Source organism: Nyctibius grandis, chromosome Z (genome assembly GCF_013368605.1).
Source record: "Nyctibius grandis isolate bNycGra1 chromosome Z, bNycGra1.pri, whole genome shotgun sequence".
NCBI classification, from domain to species: Eukaryota; Metazoa; Chordata; class Aves; order Nyctibiiformes; family Nyctibiidae; genus Nyctibius; species Nyctibius grandis.
In genome coordinates, this window is record NC_090695.1 from 32,459,417 (window position 1) to 32,481,848 (window position 22,432).

The following is a 22,432-nucleotide window of genomic DNA, read 5'->3' on the forward strand; positions in this document are numbered from 1 at the left end:
GCAGGTAACAAAATACATGCTAGGGCACTACAGTTTTGTCTATTAGTTTATATCGTGTGTTTCATTCTTTGGCTCATATGTCTCAACCTGTGAGGCACATACAAAACACTACTTCCCTGTGAGCAACAGGGTTGCAGTACAGACAAGCACGAAGCACAGAGCTGAGACCATGAACTCAGCAGCAGTCAAAGAGGTAGGCAGGAAGAGAAGAAAAGGAGGAACAGAGAGAAATACAGAGTAATACTGTGTGAGCAACTTCCCTATCCAGGGCACTAGGGTACTTTCTTCCCCTAGTGAAGCCACTACGGTCACTCTTCAGAAACAGCACCGGAGTCGGGCAGCTGGAGGAACCCTGCCTCCCCTCACCCGCCGCCCAAATCACCACCACTCTTCCCCTGCCTTCCCTAGCCCAGGCTCCCGCCTGGCTTCCCCCGCAGCTTCAGGTTGGGGAGCATGATGTGCCCAGGGCAGCATAACGCCTGCAGGGACCTGCAGGGAAGGTGGAAAGGAGGGCAACAGGCCTGTGGCTCAGGGCAAGGTGGTGGGGACGGGTTACCTTGGAAGATGGCCAGGAGGCTGTAGGCAGCCAGGTAGCCCTCAGGGTTGTTGCAGAGCTGCAGAGCCTTAGGGGTGCAGCGGCCCCACCCGCAGGGCCCCTCCCCAGCCTCTGCCGCAGGAACGCCGGCACCTGCCCCGGCGGGGCTCGCCTGGCGCTGCCGGCCGACGTCGGGGCTGGGTGGCTCAAACACCGGGTTCTCGATACCACCGCCCTTCATGGCGCTAAGAAGCCGCTGCTCGGCCCCAGCTGCAAGCGACACCCAGGCGCAACGCTTCTCTAAATACTACGAGGGCAGGCCGGCCCCCACGGGGGCAGGTGGCGGCGCTCTCCCCCTCCTCCCGAGGAGGGCGGCCCGGCCCGGCCCGGCCCGGCCCGGCCCCGCCCCGCCGCTACCGGGCCGCGGAGGGCCGTGTCCAGCCGCTCCCGCCGCCGGACGAGACCCCTGCGTCGGTGGTGTCGCCGCTGAGCCCACGCCGGGGAAGGGGCTGCAGCGGCCGCTGCCGCTGTCTCGCCGCCCGCCCCCCTCACCTGCCCCTCGGCCGCTCGGTGGAACGGCCTCTAGCCCCGCCGGGCCGTGGCCCACGTCTCTGCCAGCCGGGACAGTCCGCGTCGGCGCCGCGCTCTCTGTGAACGAACAAGCCCCGCAGCGGGCGCCACGTAACGTTAATAGCAACAATTAACGTCGGCCGGATCAGCCCGGGGTGCAGTGCGGGCTGGGCTGTGTTTTGTTTCAAGTTCATGCGTCCAGATCAAGTTTAGCTTTAAACTTGCAGCTAGCGACGGGTGGAAGCGTGCAGAGCCCCGCACGGCCGGCGAGGGGAGGTAGTGGGGTGGCGGTCAGCGGGCGCGAGCGGCACGTACCCAGCAGCGGCAGCAAAAACGGCGCACCGATTTTATCTAGCAACATTCGCTCTAAAGAAAGTAAAAAATAAAAAGTCAAGCACCTGAAAAAAGTCCTCAGGGATGTTTCTTCTGAGAAGCCAAAAAATTCAAAATGTCCTGTGTAAGTGTTGCCAAAAGGGATGTTTTTCCAGATACAGTACTTTCCCACTTCAGTCAAGTGAGTTGGCACGTGACCCACTGGAGTGTGGAAACCCATCTCCAACAAAAAAAAACCCTGGACATTTGCAAATGTCATCCTTTGGAAATATTACTCCCCTACTGTACCACAGAAAGTTTCCACCTGCAGGAGCTTCCAGTCATTGAACAAGTTATTCAGTTGCAGACATCGACCATGTGAATTTGTCAAGTGTACAAGGAAGTACCAAGGTTGTTTACATATAGTGGGAATTATTTCACTCATCTGCACAAGAACAACTGGGAAGGAGTCCAGGGATCAATTAACCGTCACCACTGGCGTTAATCTCTGGGCAGTACTGGTTTGTCCTGAAGAGTCCTTCCCCTTTCAAGAGTCAAAAACATTTTGGAGACAAGTGAAATAAGACTGAAACTGGAGACATCAGCAGTGAATTTGGTTTCACAGTGAAAGCCAGGGCACCCTCCTTAATTCCCAACCATCCTCTCTTCCGCTGGTGTCACAGCTTTTCAGAGAGAAGCACACATTTTCAAGTATTCATTAGCAGAACAGAAACTACGTGGAAATGACATTCTGGAAAAAAAAAACAAAACAAAACAGTAGGTTAGAGAAGAGAATATGTGTCTATATATTTGTATAGATAAATCCTGCTGCTGCTGCAGCTTGCAGGGGCGGTGGGTGATGGCTGGAGCTGTAGGTCCATGGGCCTCCCTGGCAGTTGGGCCTCCCTGGCAGTTGGGCCTTCCCCACCCTCCAGCTCGGCCACCTCGGGGACCCTCCTAGGCACTGCCCCAACCCCACAGCCAGCAGTGACCTTCCCAAGCCCGCAGGAACTCAGATAGCTGCTTCCCAGTGAAGCGTTCCTCTGATGATCACTGATGGCTCTCCAAACCCTGAAATTAGCTTATTATTATTTCAGGCTATAGTCTGGAATGTTTTTTCCTCAACTGGTTATCAAGATATATCTCAGTTAACAGTCTCATGAGAGGTCTTGGGGTGTGCCTAAACCAACTGGCATAATAAACTGTTTCAGAATAGCATGTTAGTAAAGTCTTCTTTTGCCTGTGTTTGTTTGCTTTTTATTGATTTCTTTTTTCTTCCCCATAATTAAAACTAAGTAGGACATATCTTTTGAAATAATATCCTGATTTTCACTAGAGTGCCTCATACTAGAGTAGTAAGAATAATCAACAAAATTGCTAAATTATTATCCTGCTAGTGAGACATAAAAACCTCCTTTGATCTGCCAGGTCAGCTAAGTCTGTTGTTATCTTCATTTAGTTGTCACCCTCCCAACTGATGGTTTTGGTTTTATCATCACAGGAAGGTGACAGAAGGGAAGGGAAAAAGAGAAGTGGGTGGAGCTCACTATGAAAAAATAGTGTGTTCAGCTGAAGCCAACAACATTTTTAAGAAAATTGAGGAGGGTAGCATTGTGGTGTCTGGTCTAGGCTTGGTTTGGGAATTAAATAGGGAATTGAATAATCTAGGGAATTAAATAGGAGTGAACTCTGGAGAGTTTATACCGTGCTAGAGGAATACAGATTTCAGGAGATGGCCACAAAGATAGGGAGAGAGAGAGGGAATACAATATGATGTATTTTTGCACTGGTTGTGTTGCCTGAGTGACACTGTTGTTCCTCAACAAGCAATTTGCAGAGAAATGCAGTAGATCCAACCAGCTTTTATATATGGCTTTAATATGAGACATTACTTAAAGCTATTAAAGAGGTTTAAATTCCTGACTTTCAAGACTGGATACACAACCTTCCTGAAAATGACAAAATACAACTGGTTTCTAGGAAAGTATCTAAAATGGTCAAATAAAAATGGTAATAGACTGTGAGGTGAATAATCTGTTGGACTAGATGGAGGTTGCTCATGGAGAAGGCAAATGTGACCTTCAATTTATGCTAGTATTGCTATTAGAGCTAATGGAGACCTGCTAAAGTTGTTCTACAAGCTTCTATCTGCCATACTGTGTACCATTTGAATCCTCAGCTTCCCAGAAATCACTTTTAAAGAAGAAAATATGCAGAAAGATTACTAGAGAAGTTTATTTTCCAACAGAGAATTCAAAGAAACAGGCTTATTCAGTCAAGCAAAGTGAAGTGCTCCATGGAATAATAAGCAACCGTAAGAAGGACAAAAGGCAACAGAAAATTTTAGAACAAATGAGCAAGCTGACCATAATTAGTTTTCTCTTAGAAGTTAGAAGGCTTTTAATCTTCAGTAGAGGAGAGTTTTGGAACAAACTTCTAATGGATTTAGTGAATTCTAAAACTTTGGATGGAGCTTGATCAAATTATGACTAGAATAAGGACATGACAACTGATTAACTAAGGAGGTCTTTTTCTGATGCAAAGATCCTGTGAAGTGGGAACAGGAAATTGTGTTCTAGGAAAAAAATGATGGTTAACTCAGAAGAATATAATAAAATTCATAGTGGAATACCTTGCAGAGAGACAAACAAGTATTTTAAAGAAAAAATTGCTAAATTTGTGGAAGGATTATAAAATGTAGCTGCCTTCTAACTTCACAGTATTTTATCTGATCAGCTGCAGCTTCTGCAGTCTCACAAGTCATAGGAGTTCTCCTGTTGCATGGTATCACGGTGTGTCACGTTTTTGATCAGACACAAACCAACCATAGAAATGCTAGATAAGAACTGTGGAATTTTTTTGAGAAATAGAGTTGCGTTTTAAAAAATCTGAGAACCGTCATTCTCTGAATTGCAAAAGTGATTGAGTTTTTGCCACCAGATAAGGCAGATAAGGCAAAAAAATGCATACTTAAAACATTTTTTTCCAAGGATCTCAAAGCCATCCCCTCCTATTTAAAGGCCAAGTGGTGCACAGACCCACTCTCACCTTGTGAAAAGATTATCTCCCAGAAACATGGCACAGCATTTTGCCAGTACAATAGTCCCTTTGACTCTACCACCTATAAAATCAAATGCAAAGCAGATTACCTGGGTTCCTTACAATACATTTTCCAGGCAGCTTTTCAGTGTTTGCTGAGTGCTTCAGATGTCAGATTTCTCCACAACTTTATTTCTGATACTTTGGCACTCTGAATAAAATACTCCTCCTCTGTGGATTATTTTACCTCTACTGTGTTAGCGCTCTCCACATCATTTTCTGTTATTAGGCCTAGGTCAGAATTCACTCAAAGGAAGTTCTGAAAAAACAGTGTTCCTTTTTTAATGAAGAATCTTCCTTTGTGTCTGCTTTTTTCTCCAGTGAAGAAAAGCCTTGGGTCTTGAATTTTCATTTACTTTATAGTATTTAAAGATGCAGTTAACATCTCTACCACATACATTTCCCTGCTTTGAAGAGGCATGTGGATTGGGATATATTAGCAGCCAGAGAGAGTCATAATAGAGCAGAAATTACCTGCCTGCTTGATTTGCAGAACCAGAAATCTAATACATTAGTTGCCTTTTCTCTTGACTATATTCATTATTTCATATTTCTAGTAAAATCTTAATTCCATTTAAGTGCTGATGATGTGTTTATTTTGGAAACAATGTAAAATCAGCATTTTGCTTGTCTGTGTGTAGTTTTCTAGTTATTTACGCAAAAATGGTCTGATTTTGTTTCTTTTTGAACACATTTATTCTTTTGAAAGTGAACAAAACAAACCTACAGCAGTGTGCTTTTCTGCTGTAGGATCTGAACTAGCTCAAGGTATCTCCAAATTACATTCTGCCTCAGGGCAGTCATATGCTTCTGCCAACACTGCATTAACGTCTCTGCTTGTGTGGGGTCTTGTATCTATGTTAGTTAAGGTAATGTAGCTCTTAATCTGCCCTGCGTCTAATTCTGCCACCAGTATAGGCCCAAAGAAGCAACATCAACTTTGTCCCTATTTTAAATATATGGGAAAAGAAACATTTCCTGGAATTATTATCTTTATTAAGACATTAGCAATGGATCTTCTATTCTTACTTTTGTGCCATTTTCATCCTTTGGAAGTCCAACCAACTTATCCTGCAGTGAAATACATTTAAGTGTATGCAGGTTTGTTTACTAGGTTAGTGATAGTAAAGGGGCAAACTACAATTAATTAATTAGTTATTAATTACAATAACTAATTCCTATAATTCCTATTAATGCCTATAATTCCTATTAATTCCTACAATTAATTCCTATAGTTAGTCCCATCATTTGTTAAACTAATGACTATGCCTCAATGTGAAAACTCAAGGCATCTCCCGTTTTTATTGCAATGCTGTAATCTTTTACCTCTAACCAAACCTTGCCTGTTTTCTGTAAACTTCATTTGACCTACAAACATATTCAGAGCTAATGTGACAAATCCCTTACCACAGTCATTGATTTTTCACATAGTAAGTTCCACGGGTTCTTTGCTACCCTTGGAATCTAATCAGTAGATGAATAGAGAAGAACTAATTATTTAATTTCTTTTCAGAAACATGAGTTTCGGTGTTTTCTAGAACTGGGCAGTCTCTTCTGTTTTCTTTCTGCCTGGTTCCCAGTTTGAACAAAAACAAAGGAAATTTGATCTGCCTCATAGTTTGTTTCATCAGCAAATACCTGACCTCTAGTGGCAGGCAGTTAGTAGTGATTTATGCTGTATGATGTAAAGTACATTCTGCATATACAGAGCAGGAACAGGTAAATCTGGAAAATTTCTCCTTAAATGCTATGCTTACCATGATGGCAACTCCTTTTTTTAGCAATGAATTTAATCTATTTGTAACATTCATATGGCAGGTGAAAATGCACACCCCCTCTGCTTCACTGGCTTCATCCTCAGATCCCTTCTACTCAGCACTGGTGAGGCCACAGCTAGAGTAGTGTGACCAGTTCTCCTCAGAACAAGAGAGAAATGGAGCTAATGGAGAGTCCAGCAAAGGGCCAGTATGATGATGAAGGGACTGGAGCACCTCTCCTATGAGGAAAGGCTGGGAGAGCTGGGACTGTTCAGCCTGGAGAAGTGCAGACTCTGGGGGCTGGGGGGATCTCATTAATGTCTATAAATACCTGAAGGAAGGGTGCAAAGAAGACAAAGCCAGGCTCTTTTTAGTGGCACCCAGTGACAGGATCAGAGGCAACGGACACAAACTGAAACACAGGAGGTGCCATCAGAACATCAGGAAACAATTCTTCACTGTGAGGGTGATCGAGCTCTGGGACAGGTTACCCAGAGAGGTTGTGGATTCTCTATCCTTGGCCATATTCGAGAGCCACCTGGATATGGTCTTGGGCACCTGGCTGTAGGTGGTGCTTGAGCAGGAGGTTAGACCAGATGACTTCCAGAGGACCCTGCCAACCTTGAGCACTATGTGATTCTGTGATCTGCCACAAAAAAAGATTTCAGCAGCAGAAAAAAAGTGCCTTTTTTGGGGTGGGATGGTATAATTCTCTCATGTCACAGTTTTAGTTACTATTGAATTTTCATCTTTACTAACAGAGAATGCTGCTATGAATGTGCATCTAGAAAGAGATTATATCAAGACTCTCCATTTTGGGCTTTTAAAAAAATCCATGAAAGAAATGTGAACAGAAAGAAACTTGGTAGTATGTTAGAGATGCCACTGCAAAAGAAGTTCAATCAATATTAAAGCTGTACACTGTATCGTTTCAAAAATAGGTTGACAAAATCATATGATTGTTTGATTTGCGCAGCTTTATTGCAATACTTGATGTCTTCTGTCTTAAAAACTGACAGAAGAATACCAGAATTTTCTCAGGGACCTCAGATTTTTCTGAGAAAAGGATGGTTTCAGTTTTGGAAAATCCATTGTGTTTTAAGGGATGGATCAATTGATATGATATTCTTTGCAATTCAAGGGATCAAGATCATATGGGTTTTGTAGCAATTTTGCAAATTATAACCACACAGTGCATGAACAAGGCTCCATATTAGCTAGATGTCTGTCTAGATATCAGGTATATTTTCAGATAAATACATAAATCCTGTATTTGTTGTTTTGATTTTCAGAAGTGTCTTAATGTCAAATATTTCAAACTGTTCTAGCCTTTTACAGGAACTTTTTACCACTAAGTGTAGTAAAGCTGAAATTACACAATTCTATTCTATGTTTTTATTGGTGCAGCATAAACTTGCCCAGGGTTTTTCAAGGACTTTCCCTCTTTCTAAATATGTAAATCTTCTCTTTGTTTAGGAGGCTTAAGTCTGATTTCATTCACTATTATTCTCCTGAACAAAAATAATGATTTTGTGAATGATTCTTGGACAGGTTCTTTTTTAATTGATGTGCTTAGTCATGATAATAATATATGTGAAATATAAAAGCTGGAAAGTATTAATATGCATTACAAAATAGAGAATTTGTGCATGAAATTTGTTCAGCTGGTGAACTCCTGGAATATTTCTATCAAAAAAATAAGCTATTAACAAATTAAGCTTTAAAAAATCATTTTGCACAGACAAAACTCTGAAAATGAAGCTTTTCAGTTGATAATTGCCTTTTACATTTCTCTTAACCTAGAAAAACTACAAAATACTCATATTAACTTTAAAAAGCAAATATAAAAATTAAAAGCTGCAATTGCAAAAACAAAAATTGAAAACTCAAAGTCAATTGCACTGGAGTTTAAAACATTTTTAGCTGCAAATTAAGCAAAATTCAGTGGACTGCTCAGCAGTCCACTGAATATCAGGTTGATCAAGTAGATCTAATTCACAGGGTACATAAAAAATAGATGTAAGGAAAAAAAATCAAACCCTTTGTATCTTAGCTCTTACCAAATACAGTAGCCATTTGTATTTGGCTACTGTTAAATCCTGTTAAGCCATAACAGGATTTTTTTTTTTTTAAAGATTCTCTAGCAATTAAGTGATTTATTTGACTGGAAAAGAAAAGTTGATCTTCATTAAATGGTTTATTTTCAAGGGGAAGTTATAAAGAAAATGATCATTTTAGAGGTCCATAGCGCAATAATTTAAATTACATTTTAGTTTATCCATAGAATCATAAAATAGGAGTTGTTCAGGAGAAAACTTAATAATACATTTCCATTTCACAGAATCACAGAATCACAGAATGTTAGGGATTGGAAGGGACCTCAAAAGATCATCTAGTCCAATCCCCCTGCCGGGGCAGGATTGCCTAGACCATATCACACAGGAACGCGTCCAGGCGGGTTTTGAATGTCTCCAGAGAAGGAGACTCCACAACCTCTCTGGGCAGCCTGTTCCAGTGTTCAGTCACCCTCACCGTAAAGAAGTTTTTCCTCAAATTTAAGTGGAACCTCCTGTGCTCCAGCTTGCACCCATTGCCCCTTGTCCTGTCAAGGGATGTCACTGAGAAGAGCCTGACTCCATCCTCTTGACACTTACCCTTTACATATTTATAAACATTAATGAGGTCACCCCTCAGTCTCCTCTTCTCCAAGCTAAAGAGACCCAGCTCCCTCAGCCTCTCCTCAGAAGGGAGATGTTCCACTCCCTTAATCATCTTCGTGGCTCTGCGCTGGACTCTCTCTAGCAGTTCCCTGTCCTTCTTGAACTGAGGGGCCCAGAACTGGACACAATACTCCAGATGCGGCCTCACCAGGGCAGAGTAGAGGGGAAGGAGAACCTCTCTCGACCTGCTGACCACACCCCTTCTAATACACCCCAGGATGCCATTGGCCTTCTTGGCCACAAGGGCACACTGCTGGCTCATGGTCATCCTGTTGTCCACTAGGACCCCCAGGTCCCTTTCCCCTACGCTGCTCTCCAACAGGTCTGCCCCCAACTTGTACTGGTACATGGGGTTGTTCTTGCCCAGATGCAGGACTCTACACTTGCCCTTGTTATATTTCATTAAATTTCTCCCCGCCCAACTCTCCAGCCTGTCCAGGTCTCTCTGAATGGCTGCACAGCCTTCCGGCACATCAGCCACTCCTCCCAGTTTTGTGTCATCAGCGAACTTGCTGACAGCGCACTCTAATCCCTCATCCAAGTCATTAATGAATATATTGAATAGAACTGGTCCCAGAACCGACCCTTGCGGAACTCCGCTAGACACAGACCTCCAACTGGACTCTGTCCCGCTGACCACTACTCTCTGGCTTCTTTCCTTCAGCCACTTCACAATCCACCTCACTACCCGATCATCCAGACCACACTTCCCCAGTTTAGCTGCGAGGATGCTGTGGGAGACTGTGTCAAACGCTTTACTGAAATCGAGATAGACCACATCCACAGCTTTACCATCATCTATCCACCGGGTAACATCCTCATAAAAGGCTATCAAGTTGGTTGAGCAAGACTTCCCGTTGGTGAAGCCAACTGAGTGCCCCTAATGATCCCCCTATCCTTGATGTGCCTAGAGACAGCACCAAGAACAAGTTGCTCCATCACCTTTCCGGGGATGGAGGTGAGGCTGACCGGTCTATAGTTACCCGGGTCCTCCTTCCTGCCCTTTTTGAAGACTGGAGTGACATTCGCTTTCCTCCAGTCCTCAGGCACCTCTCCCGTTGCCCACGACTTAGCAAAGATGATGGAGAGTGGCCTAGCAATGACTTCCGCCAGCTCCCTCAGCACCCACGGGTGCATCCCATCAGGGCCCATGGATTTATGGACGTCCAGGTTGCTTAATTGGTCCCTGACCCAGCCCTCATCTACCAAGACAGATTCCTCCTCTATCCTGACTTCTTCTGAGGCCTCAGGGGTCCGGGGCTCCTCAGGACAGCCTCCAACAGTATAGACAGAGGCAAAGAAGGCATTCAGTAACTCCGCCTTCTTTTTATCCTCTGTCTCCAGGACCCCCACCTCATTCATCAGTGGGCCTACATTGCCTCTAGTGTTGGCTTTACCTGCAATGTATTTGAAGAAGCCCTTTTTGTTGTCCTTGACCTCTCTTGCAAGGTTTAATTCCAAGGAGGCCTTAGCTTTCCTAGTTGCCTCCCTACATCCTCTGACAACAGACTTATATTCCTCCCAAGTGGCCAGCCCCTCCTTCCACGATCTGTACACACTCTTCTTCCACTTGAGTTTGCCCAGCAGTTCCCTGTTCAACCATGCAGGTCTCCTGCTACCCTTCCTTGACTTCCTACCTGTTGGGATGCTCTGATCTTGAGCTCGGAAGAAGCAGTCCTTGAATGCTAACCAACTATCTTGAGCCCCCTTACCTTCTAGTACCCTGTCCCATGGGATTTCCCCTAGCAATTGCTTGAAAAGGCCAAAGTTGGCCCTCCTGAAGTTCAGAGTTGCGATTCTGCTAGCTATTCTGTTCCTGCCACATGAGATCCTGAACTCTACCATCTCATGGTCGCTACAACCAAGGCTGCCCTCAACCTTCACCTCTTCAACCAGACCCTCCTTGTTAGTGAGGATCAGATCCAGCAGCGCTCCTCTCCTAGTTGGCTCATTTCTTAATTTCTGATTGAGGGATTTTATCTACCAGTTCTCAGAAGTTTCTTCATATACAGTTTAGTTTTGTTCTAGATTTTTGTTTAGACTTTTGTAAAGAATAATGTAATGGAACAAGAAGATTTCTTCTTTGAGGCACGTAACTAAAATATCCCAGTCGTCATTACCTATTTTACCAAATATGATAACCTGGTAGGGAAGCTGAAGCTCTCAGAAAACAGAAGTAAGCCGAACTGATGGCCTTCCATCAACTAAATCACATTCATACTTTTACATCATACACTAAGTTACCAAAGTAGGTGGTGTTAAAGAAGTCTTGCAGAAAGAAAGGGCTGCATTCAGCATAAGATTGAAAAAAAAAACCCTTGTACTAAAATCTATGTAACAGCCAAACCACAGTGACAGAAGGTGAAAAAGGATCAGAGGATTTCCGGACATTAGTAAATTACTGAATACAACAGGGGAGGGTATAGCATACCCATCAGAAGTGGCAGGAGATGTATCACCAACAGCAATGCATGGTAAGATTTTGACAGATCTAAAGGCACTTCATGCTGTCACCAGTTTATGGAATCCAAGTTAGAGCAGCTTGCCTGAATTCCCAATAGTTTTTTAAGCTCAGTCTTGTTCTGGGCAAAACAAACACAGTCTTAGCAGTCTAATCAAGGAATTGTTGTTAGTCCAGTTACCATGGGTTTATCATTTATAGTTCAGGTTGTATACAGTTAAAATGACATGCACTAACTTCTAGTGTCCACCCCTTTCTTTGGTGTTATATTCACACTTCCAGAGATCCTCTGGGTCTCAAGTTTGATGGCTTCAGTTTGGATTGTGAGGGAGAGTGTAGCAAGCTATTAGCATCCTGCATCTCCAGGCGGGCCAAGTGAAGTCCGTAAAAAGCCTAACAGGTCCTGAAGCCTGTCTCATCAGCTAGACACAAAGCCTGCAACTTGTTACAAGCAATGGCAAGCACATTTACTGGGCTAGAAGGCTGCTATGCTGTTTTCACCTGTGCAACTCAGAAAAGGATATAGTAAAGGCAGGTCCAGGAGAACAAGACAGCCTATGAACCTATCTGCTACTAGTCAGCACCTCTCAACAGGTGTGGTTCAGCTGAGGAATGAGCTAGGAGTCTGTTTCTGGCGTGCTCAGATTTTCCAATAAAAACTCTCTCCAGGCTGAGATATCAGCACTGACACATTGAGGCTGTGAAACCTCAGGAGGCCTGAGGGAGAAAAACTCGTGTCCAGACTAGCAGCAAGCCTTGAAGGAATCAATGGCACTAGATAGGACTGTTAAGGGGTAACAGTTGTTTGAGAGACCAGGTAGCATAACTCTTGACCTAAGGTTAGGGAGCAAAAAGGGTCAGTGGCTGCATAAGGGACAGGGAGCCAGGAGCAAAGGGCAACAACATGGCCAGCAGGGCAGGGGCCTCATCAGCCATGGCAGCCTCCCTCTGCACCCTCCCCTGCAGCCCCAGGCCCGTGGACAGGAGTGTGGGTGGAAACCCCACATGAGGCTGGTCAGGGCCTGTTAGTGCCCTACTGGCTCTCAGACCTGAGATGCCTTAGGATGCATCACCAAAAGAAAGTCAAAGTCTCAGGAATAACTGTATATCACAGAATCACAGAATCACAGAATCAATCAGGTTGGAAGAGACCTCGGGGATCATCGAGTCCAACTGTTGCCCTGACACCACCATGTCAACTAGACCATGGCACTAAGTGCCATGTCCAGTCTTGTCTTAAACACATCCAGAGATGGTGACTCCACCACCTCCCTGGGCAGCCCATTCCAATGTCTAATGTCCCTTTCTGAAAAGAAATGCTTCCTAATGTCCAACCTGAACCACCCCTGGCAAAGCTTGAGGCTGTGTCTTCTTGTCCTATCGCTAGTTGCCCGGGAGAAGAGGCCGACTCCCACTCCACTACAACCTCCCTTCAGGTAGTTGTAGACTGCACTAAGGTCACCTCGGAGCCTCCTCTTCTCCAGGCTAAACAACCCCAGCTCCCTCAGCCGTTCCTCGTAGGTCAGACCCTCCAGACCCTTCACCAGCTTGGTCGCCTTCCTCTGGACTCACTCCAACACCTCAACATCTTTCTTGAAGTGCGGGGCCCACAACTGGACACAGTGCCGAGTACAGAGGGACAATCACTTCCCTAGACAGGCTGGCTACACTGTTCCTAATAGAGGCCAGGATGCCATTGGCCTTCTTGGCCACCTGGGCACACTGCTGGCTCATGTTTAGCCAGCTGTCGATCAGCATCCCCAGGTCTCTTTCCACCGGGCCGCTTTCTAACCACTCTTCCCCCAGCCTGTAGCGCTGCATGGGGTTGTTGTGGTCAAAGTGTAAGACCCGGCACTTGTTCTTGTTGAACCTCATGCCGTTGGTCTCGGCCCATCTATCTAACCTGTCCAGATCCCTCTGTAGGGCCTTCCTACCCTCCAGCAGATCGACACTCCCACCCAGCTTGGTGTCATCTGCAAATTTACTGAGGGTGCACTCAATCCCTACGTCTAGATCATCTGTAAAGATATTGAACAGCACCGGCCCCAGAACTGAGCCCTGGAGAACACCGCTAGTGACCGGCCGCCAGTTGGACTTTGCCCCATTCACCACCACTCTCTGGGCTCGGCCATCCAGCCAGTTTTTAACCCATTTAAGAGTCCACCCATCCAAGCCCCGGGCAGCTAATTTATCTAGGAGGATGCTGTGGGAGACAGTGTTGAAAACTCTTGAGAGAGTTTGTCTGAAACATATGTCTGAAAACTCTGAGAGAACATTCCTAGTGCTTTCTGTTTGGTGTCAGAAATAGAGGATGGACTTTTGTAACCTGGCTGAGGGACTGTCATAAGAAAAAGAATAGGGAAGATCATAGAAACTGTTACAGAGGGGAAGAAAGTGAGCAGTGGATGAGGTTTGGAGACAGCATAGATATATCTCTGTTAGACTCATGGTCATGATGGAAGTAACATTCATGATTGCTTTTGTCAGGGAGCTGTGCAAGGGCTGGGGAGAAAGGCGCTGAGCGTATCAGCAAAGCAAGCAGGGGGACCTGAGCTTGATGCAGCTCCCAGGGGAAGCAGGGGCAGCCCCTCACGAGGCTTCTCCCAGCTCCTGCTCACACAGCTCTGCTCCCAGAGGCCTGATACAGGGCAGCACATCTGCACCTTGTCAGAGTTGGCATGAGCACAGGCAGGCAAACCCAGAGGAGAGATGGATGGATGGGAGGAAGGAGGTTGGTGCACTGGATACCCTGACTGGTCTGATTAAGAAGTAGCTCATGAGTATTTGTTCAAATTTTTGTGGACTACATCATATTAAATAGCATAGGATGTGCATCTCTCCCACTTGTTATTTCTTTAGTTACTATTATGTGTTTTCTTTTTTTGTTTCACATCATTGCATAGATGGAAATGACAAACAGCTGCAGGGACACAATTTTTTAACTGTGTCTGTTTCAATGTTCTATTATTTTACCTCCAACTATAAGCTATTAGCAGTCTTAATTGATCCTTAGATAGTCTTTTAGTTGTTCCATGCACACAGCTTACACCCATGCAGATGCAGGTTTAAGTAGTTGTTAAAATTCATTCTGACTTTAAAAATTCAGAATACTAGATTACTACTAAGAAGAAAGTGACAAACTGATTCCATTAGAGTGTATTCTCTTTGTAAGAGTGCTAGTCATCCAAAGGAAACTTTGAGGAGAAATTAAACAGAATGGAAAGCATTCTAAATATGTGAAGACTGGCACGTAATCCAACAGATGTATGTCACAACCTGGGTGGAAAGGAAAGAAAATGAACTGAGCTTGTTTAAATATAGCAGCTCAAACTACTTTATAGAGACAACACATCAGGAACTTTCTGACAAATCTGGTGCCATCTTAACTTATCCTTGCCATGATTCCATTATTTTTGCTACTGATGCTAGCTGTCACAATTACAAGTTATGCTAACACATGCCCCAGCTGACATTTGGAACAGGTGTGACACCAAACATTTTTCACTAAACAATTATCTAACTCTTCACAAGCAAAGACTTTTAAATCAAATCTTGCTGAGGGATGTGTTCCCTCGAGGAACTATTAATATACCTTAATGCACCAGTTTCTGAGAAGAGCATTTAAAAGCATATGAAAACCAGAATATAACTATGATGTAACTGTGCATTTGAAATATGTGTTTAAGTGTGTAAATCCCAAAAGAGAAGTTTAAATTGTCCAGAAGAAGGGAAAAGGAAGATTTCAAGAAGGTTTTTCGGGTAGAATTACAAATGCTGATTCTCAACTGAAGTATGCCAAAAGTAGGTATCCCTGACTGGAGTTATTTCAAAAGCTTGATGTAAGAAAGAATATAATCAGAATGAAAACGTGACACTACTGAAGCTGAAAGTTATCCTGACATTTACATCATTTAGCAAGGATTTTTTTTCCTTTGACTATACCCATTTCATACACTTTATTCACTCTCACCTTGACATCAATGGGACACCTGTGTGAGTAGGAACACTACAATGTGTATTCACCATCAAGAATGTACGAACTCTCAGTGACTGCAATATTCTTCCATAAGTGTAGGTGAAACTGCTTAGGAAATACTTTTCAGAGGATGTAAATGGACAATATCCTTACTAATCCTGACTAATAAAATATTTGTGTGCCTCTAGTAGGGTATGATGTGAGTGAGGGATAAATTCATTATGTGGAAAGGAGAAAGTAAGATAGTCCTAAAAATTTGGTAATTTTCAGGATATGTTATTTTAAGCCAGGTAAAATGCATAAATATTTAAGATTAAAATATAAGTATAAAATTTTACAAAATAGAAAATAATATACAAATATTAAAAATTAATATAAAACTTTTTTACCTTAAAACACTCTCATTATTGAAATGTTTTTATGGGATGAAACAAAAAAAGGTGCTGGATATTTTTTTGAAACTCTTTATGGCATTTATTTTTCAGGGGCAGCATTACTGTAAGCTATGTTACATATGAAATCTTTTAAAATTCAGTTCATAAATACAGTCTGCCCAGTTTATAAGTTATGTGGCAATACGTAAATTGTTCTTACATCACGTTTAATTGATTTAGCCATAAACATTAACCTAAATCCACAGCACTAAACCCAGCAATGCAGTGAATATTTGAAATGTTCACGAGAAAGTAAGAACTAAATACAGTAGTAGTTATGAAAAATAAATTTCTATCCAATCAGTCATCCCATATGTTTACTACTAACATCTAGTCTGAATAAAATTTGAAGGAAGTGTCCACCCAAGCATCACCCTGCATGTCAATATTATTCCACACAGACTCAGGTTCTCTTTCAGAACCAGATTAAGCATTCAAAAATTCTGTCTTTGACCTTCAGAAATAATCTGATCAGTCAAATCTGTAGGACACGTCTGCTGCCAATAGCGAACGTGTATGTGGAGAGGATGAGGAAGGAGAAGGGGAGAACAAAAAAACAGTTTTAAAGGAAGGGGTTATTCATATCCCATCCCATACTTGTACTATTGTTAACTTTCTCAATTCATCCTTTATGTTGAGATGGTTGTGAAGACAGGTCCAGCCACCTTTACCTGTTAAATACTTTAATTTTTTTTATAAATATATATTATTGACATAATTCACACAACATTTTCCTGTCTAATATTTCAAACTCACTTTAATTCACTTTTATTTAATTTCTCCTTTGAGAAAGGAAAAATTATAAAGGCAGCTTTATTTCAAATCTACATATGTGAATGAGAACTTTTCAAAAAATTTCTGTAACAGTAAGTTTGGACTCCATGTTTTAAGTATTAAATTCAATTCAAATCTTGAAGCAATAAGCTTTTATCTTTAATTAATTAAATACATGGCTATCACTTCACAATTCCGATATTTAAAAATGGAAGTGTGAGAAAGCAGTCTACTATTTTTCCATAATCCCATTTTTGTTCAAAAATTGAAATTAAAATTAGAATTGTGTTTATATCAAGTATAACATTTTAGGAAATATAAATTAGTAGCATGTCTCAAGCTTCCAATTTTCTGTCTTTCTAAAACAGTTAATGGATGGAGAATTTTCTAAGTTCCTGTTTCAAGTAATACAACTGTTGTTGTGTCTGGCTATTTGAGATAGAAGATCTGGTATAAAAATGTGACTCACATAAAGTAAAAGAACTAAAGAAACACTGATTTTGAGAGACAACAGTGGCAGCATGAGGTTTCAAGTGTACAAAGTTAACTGGAATTTCACTTGGCCTTCCTGATGCTTGGAAGTTCAAGGGAAGTGCTCTAAATTGGACTGCTAAGATGAGAAAAAGAGAAAAAAAACAACTTTTGGCAGGCATTTATTATCCTTTCCACATTCTGTCCGATAGGATGAATCTAGATTTTGAAATAATTGGTTTATTTCACTACTATTTTGCTCAGCTTTATATTCACAGACATTGGTATACTCTGGAAATACCTAACTTGCTGCTACTGCTTTGGTCTTTATCTGCTTGCATGCTAGCACTTGATTAGCCAGTTTGGTTCATTTAGACTGCAATTTTTTTCTTAATAATGTATTTAGGAAAGTATTTACTTATTTCATAAAACAAATACTTTATAATCTATGTTTCTCTTCTTCCCATCTTGTTTATTTAACAGTATTTTTTTTCAATAACAAAATTGAAAGTGCAAGTTTGTCTTACAAAAAGTTCTTACAAAAAGGAGGAGTTCAATGCATAAAATATCTTTCAGTTAGCTATTTTTTGAATTTAATATCTAGCTTTTAAAGGCCTAGGAACACCTGATAGCTAAAGGTGAATAATGCAATTATAGCAGTGGTCATTACACCATGATTTCAACATAAATTGAAGGCACAGGCAACAGGTCTAGTCTGCACTACAAGTCAGTAGAGCGTAGATCGGTGTCTGTGTTTCAGCCAGCTGCAAAGCAATTTCCCTGTTAAACTTGCAGCGGTGTGTTAAGAACTTCCCTGTACCCCAGAAATCTGAGTGATGCGATCAAAAGGAAAAACTGGCCTTTTCAGTGCATGTCTCTAGAGAAGACAACTTCACCACAACTTCATAAAATGTGCGACAATGAGAAGGGATAGCAAGCAAGGGTGGGTTGTCTAACACCTGCCAGTGACAGAGCAGTTTGGGACATTCTGTTCTAAGGCACAAGCCAAAAGGAAGCCTGAGCATGTTGCTGTATCAAGTCACTGGGGGAGGACAAAGAGTTTAGTTGTTTGCTTATTGGTCAGTCAGGATATTGGTATTGGAACTTAGGTTAAAAAAACTGTTACTGGTATTAGAACATACCTTTAGTCCTCAATAAAGAAAAGGAATGTAATAAGCAATGGATGTGAGCAAATTTATATATCTGTGGTCATATAAGTGAGGAGAGAACTGCATATTGTGTTCTCATCCACATACCAAATCAACTTTATTTGGGCATAAAGGAATGAAATTTATTCTTTCTCAGCTTTGACATTTGTGTTTTTAGAATAAGTAAATATTGTTGAGAATTGGGTGAACTGCCAAAATGCCAAAAATCTAAAGCAATCTGCACAACGGCTAGAAGTTCCAACAATGTTCATGGCTCCAGCTTCAGCAAGTATTGCAGCTCCTCTTCAGAACATCAGGGCCTTCTGGACACTATGACAGTCTGTATTATGGTAATTCCTTTATTACTATACTTCACACTTGGTGCCTACAATAAAATTAGTCATATATTTTACTGTCCTAATGGTATCTTACCTTAATGATAAAGGTTGGGGATTTTTTTGGCGGGGGTGCGTGGGGTGCTATATTTCAACTGACTGTAAGAATGCCACTTTTAAAGATATTATTTCTGGAATTATGTTGCAGTGTGAAATCAATAGTGTCACTGAAACCTCTTGCATAACCGAATACCTGAAAAATTCCTATGTTCATATTATTCAACAGAAACTAGCAGGTACCTAGTCCTCAGCTGCATTTTGGGAGAACTCAAAGGAACTAATTAGCAAGAAACACAAAGGAATTCATTGGCAAGAAAGAATTTTTTCTTCCAACTATGACTTTCTAGCATTGTCTCTTTCTGGGCAACATTTTATTCTTAGGGCCAACTGTGCCTCTATGACAGGACTCATGCTGGAACGAAAAAGAGGTGTCCAGTTCCAGTGAGAGTTGCAGAAGAGGGACATTTCCTAATTTGCCATTGGAAACACAGAGAGGAAGTTATGAGACTCTGAGTCACCCCTGCTGCACTTTATTTTACAGTCATTTATACATATTAAACTAGCACATTTTTTTGCCCAGGCATGGGCCATTACCAGAAATAATCTATTGCACTGACTGTATGAGCACTGCATGAATATTTCAAAAGCTGTGTTTGTGCTAGCAGGTGTGGAAAAGCAGAGACCAGCTCTTTAGCTGTCATTGCATGTCTCTCTAAGAGAAGCTTAGACCAGTGATGTATCAGCCAGGGACAGCTGGGGAGGTAGGCTGTCGGAGAAGTTCCTTATACCTCTTCCATTTCCCTCTAGCTTCTCCTACCTCCCATTTCTTCTTCCAGAGTTTGGCAGAATCTTTATCTCTGAAAAAACAATAAACACACAAAGCTTTCTATATTCCTAAATTTGCAGATGACACCAAGTTGGGTGGGAGTGTCGATCTGCTGGAGGGTAGGAAGGCCCTACAGAGGGATCTGGACAGGTTAGATAGATGGGCCGAGACCAACAGCATGAGGTTCAACAAGAACAAGTGCCAGGTCTTACACTTCAGCCACAACAACCCCATGCAGCGCTCCAGGCTGGGGGAAGAGTGGTTAGAAAGCGGCCCGGTGGAAAGAGACCTGGGGATGCTGATCGACAGCCGGCTAAACATGAGCCAGCAGTGTGCCCAGGTGGCCAAGAAGGCCAATGGCATCCTGGCCTCTATTAGGAACAGTGTAGCCAGCCTGTCTAGGGAAGTGATCGTTCCTCTGTACTCGGCACTGTGTCCAGTTGTGGGCCCCGCACTTCAAGAAAGATGTTGAGGTGTTGGAGCGAGTCCAAAGGAGGGCAACCAAGCTGGTGAAGGGTCTGGAGGGTCTGACCTATGAGGAACGGCTGAGGGAGCTGGGGTTGTTTAGCCTGGAGAAGAGGAGGCTCCGAGGTGACCTTAGTGCAGTCTACAACTACCTGAAGGGAGGTTGTAGTGGAGTGGGAGTCGGCCTCTTCTCCCAGGCAACTAGCAATAGGACAAGAGGACACAGCCTCAAGCTTCGCCAGGGGAGGTTCAGGTTGGACATTAGGAAGAATTTCTTTTCAGAAAGGGACATTAGACATTGGAATGGGCTGCCCAGGGAGGTGGTGGAGTCACCATCTCTGGATGTGTTTAAGAAAAGACTGGACACGGCACTTAGTGCCATGGTCTAGTTGACATGGTGGTGTCAGGGCAATGGTTGGACTTGATGATCCCTGAGGTCTCTTCCAACCTGATTGATTCTGTGATTCTGTGATTCTGTGATATTAACCAATACAATTGTAGACAAAGGAAAAGAAGAGTTAATCAGTAAACTGCCCATGACTACTTTTTCAATGCAAAGCCCTCAAAAGGCAGGCTGGCTGCAGTTGTTTCTGTCAAGAGAGAAACTGAGATGTCAGGCATGGCAACTACTGCAAGATCACCAAATCCTCCCATCACCAGCACACGTGCCATCATGTCCCCCACCTTCTTAGTGGCCTGACTCTTCAAGGCTTTCAATCTCTGCTCTGGCAGGTTCCTGGCTCTGTACTCTTCACATTTTTGCTGCAGAAAAGTTTTGACCTGGATCTTGTTAATGCTTACTAACACTAACAGAAATATTGATTGTATTTTTTTAATTGGATTCTCTTTTTAAGTGTGTACAAGCAATAAAGTCAGTAAAACATTGTAGAAAGTAGAGATGCTGTTGTTACTTGAATAAAAATTATTTTACACCAAGACTAAAACCCAGTCATTACACAGGCTATGAAATCTTCAGCAGTGGTTTTTAAATGCTATTCATGCTATTCATACAAGTGTCTTTGAATTTCCCAAATTATGAATAGTGCTGCATTTCATTTATTTTCTTCCTTTATGCCAGTCTTGGCTCAGCCAAATTTTTTTAGCCTCAATGAAGTAATTTTCTCCTGTTTCAACATTCCATGCCTTTTCTCAGAAGTCTCTTTGGGTTTTAGTTGGCTTGCAACTGGAGGTAAGGCTGAGTAGTTTTGTTCCAACTTAGCCAGTGAAATTTTACAAGAGCTACTTGGGTAGCAGCCAGAAGTGGAGAATGTAAATATTAAAAGATCAAAACCACTGCCTGGAACACTGTTTTACATATAAGTTATTATGTTGGTGTCCAGTTAAAACAATTACCTAAAGATTTAAAGGCAGTAAATCATAGTAAAGCTAGGGTAAATGGAGTATCTCAATGGCACTATCTTCATTTGTATCCTCTGACACTCTGGCAAATAGCATTGTCAAAACAGACAATAAGCTGACTCAAATTCAGGGCAGAGGAAATTTAGTATAGGTATAATTTACATATTTAATGTATTACTTCAGAATACATTCCTGACCAGGTGTTGCAGGACAGGATGCTAGTCATTTGTTAGTGGGTTTAAGTTACTAATACCCTGAGTTCAAAAAACAGGCAGACTTTATTTGTATTACCAAGAATTAATCATAGTTAGCAAAGATAAGGTTCTAAAGAAACACACAAGGAAGTCTGAGTTTGGCTAAGTTTCTGAAATAATTTCTCTTCCGATCCTAAAGCACAGCAATTAGAGCTCATGTGCTGGTTTCTCAATGTGCTTTAGGCATTACCTGTACTTAACAGAATCTAACTAACAGAATTACCATCTTTGGGGAAGGTTCCTGTTCAGATTGGAGGTTCCCAGGACAGGTATTATAGTGAGACTGGCAATAATTTTCTCCTCAGTATCTAGGCAATGCATTTGTTAAAATACATGCCTTTCTGCCACTGCATGCAAATTAAACTTCTAGAAGGTTTTGTTTAGCAGTTTGATATAAACTGTACAGCTGTAACAAATATTTTACATTTATTATTGCCATTGTTTCATTTAACATTTTGTTTCATTTCACATTTTGCATTTATTATTGTCATTATTTCAATTGACAGGTACTACTTTGCTACCATTGTATATTTTGCCATGGTACACAAAAAGTGATTAATTAACTGGCAGTTTCTAATAAGCGTGGTTTTTAAAAACACAAAGAACAACTGTGCAACACGTAACAATGCCTTAATTAAAAGTAAGAAAAAGGGCATGAGAACTTTGGGCATGACCCCAAATTTCTTTATTAAAACAAAGCACAGCAGCTTAACAGAAGCATTTTCTCTTCTACTACTGCTTTCTGCTGCTTTTGTCCTTTTCTGCTGCTGCTTGAATTTTGAAATTAATTTCTTGATGGAGACCCTTCCAGGGAGAGAATGGGGCAGCATGGGACAATGCAACGGCCATGGGAAGAAAAGGTCTGGCAAGGCTCTG

At 42.2% G+C, this 22,432-nt stretch overlaps 1 protein-coding gene across 1 annotated transcript in view; it reads right to left on the reverse strand.

Annotated features, from left to right (window-relative positions):
• The window catches only part of SLCO4C1 (solute carrier organic anion transporter family member 4C1), a 34,535-nt gene extending 33,759 nt beyond the window's left edge, over positions 1 to 776 (reverse strand). The window contains exon 1 of the mRNA XM_068423714.1: positions 557 to 776. Within this exon, the coding sequence (XP_068279815.1) occupies positions 557 to 776 (220 nt within the window). The remainder of the gene's footprint in view (positions 1 to 556) is intronic.
• Between the last annotated feature and the right edge of the window lie 21,656 nt (positions 777 to 22,432).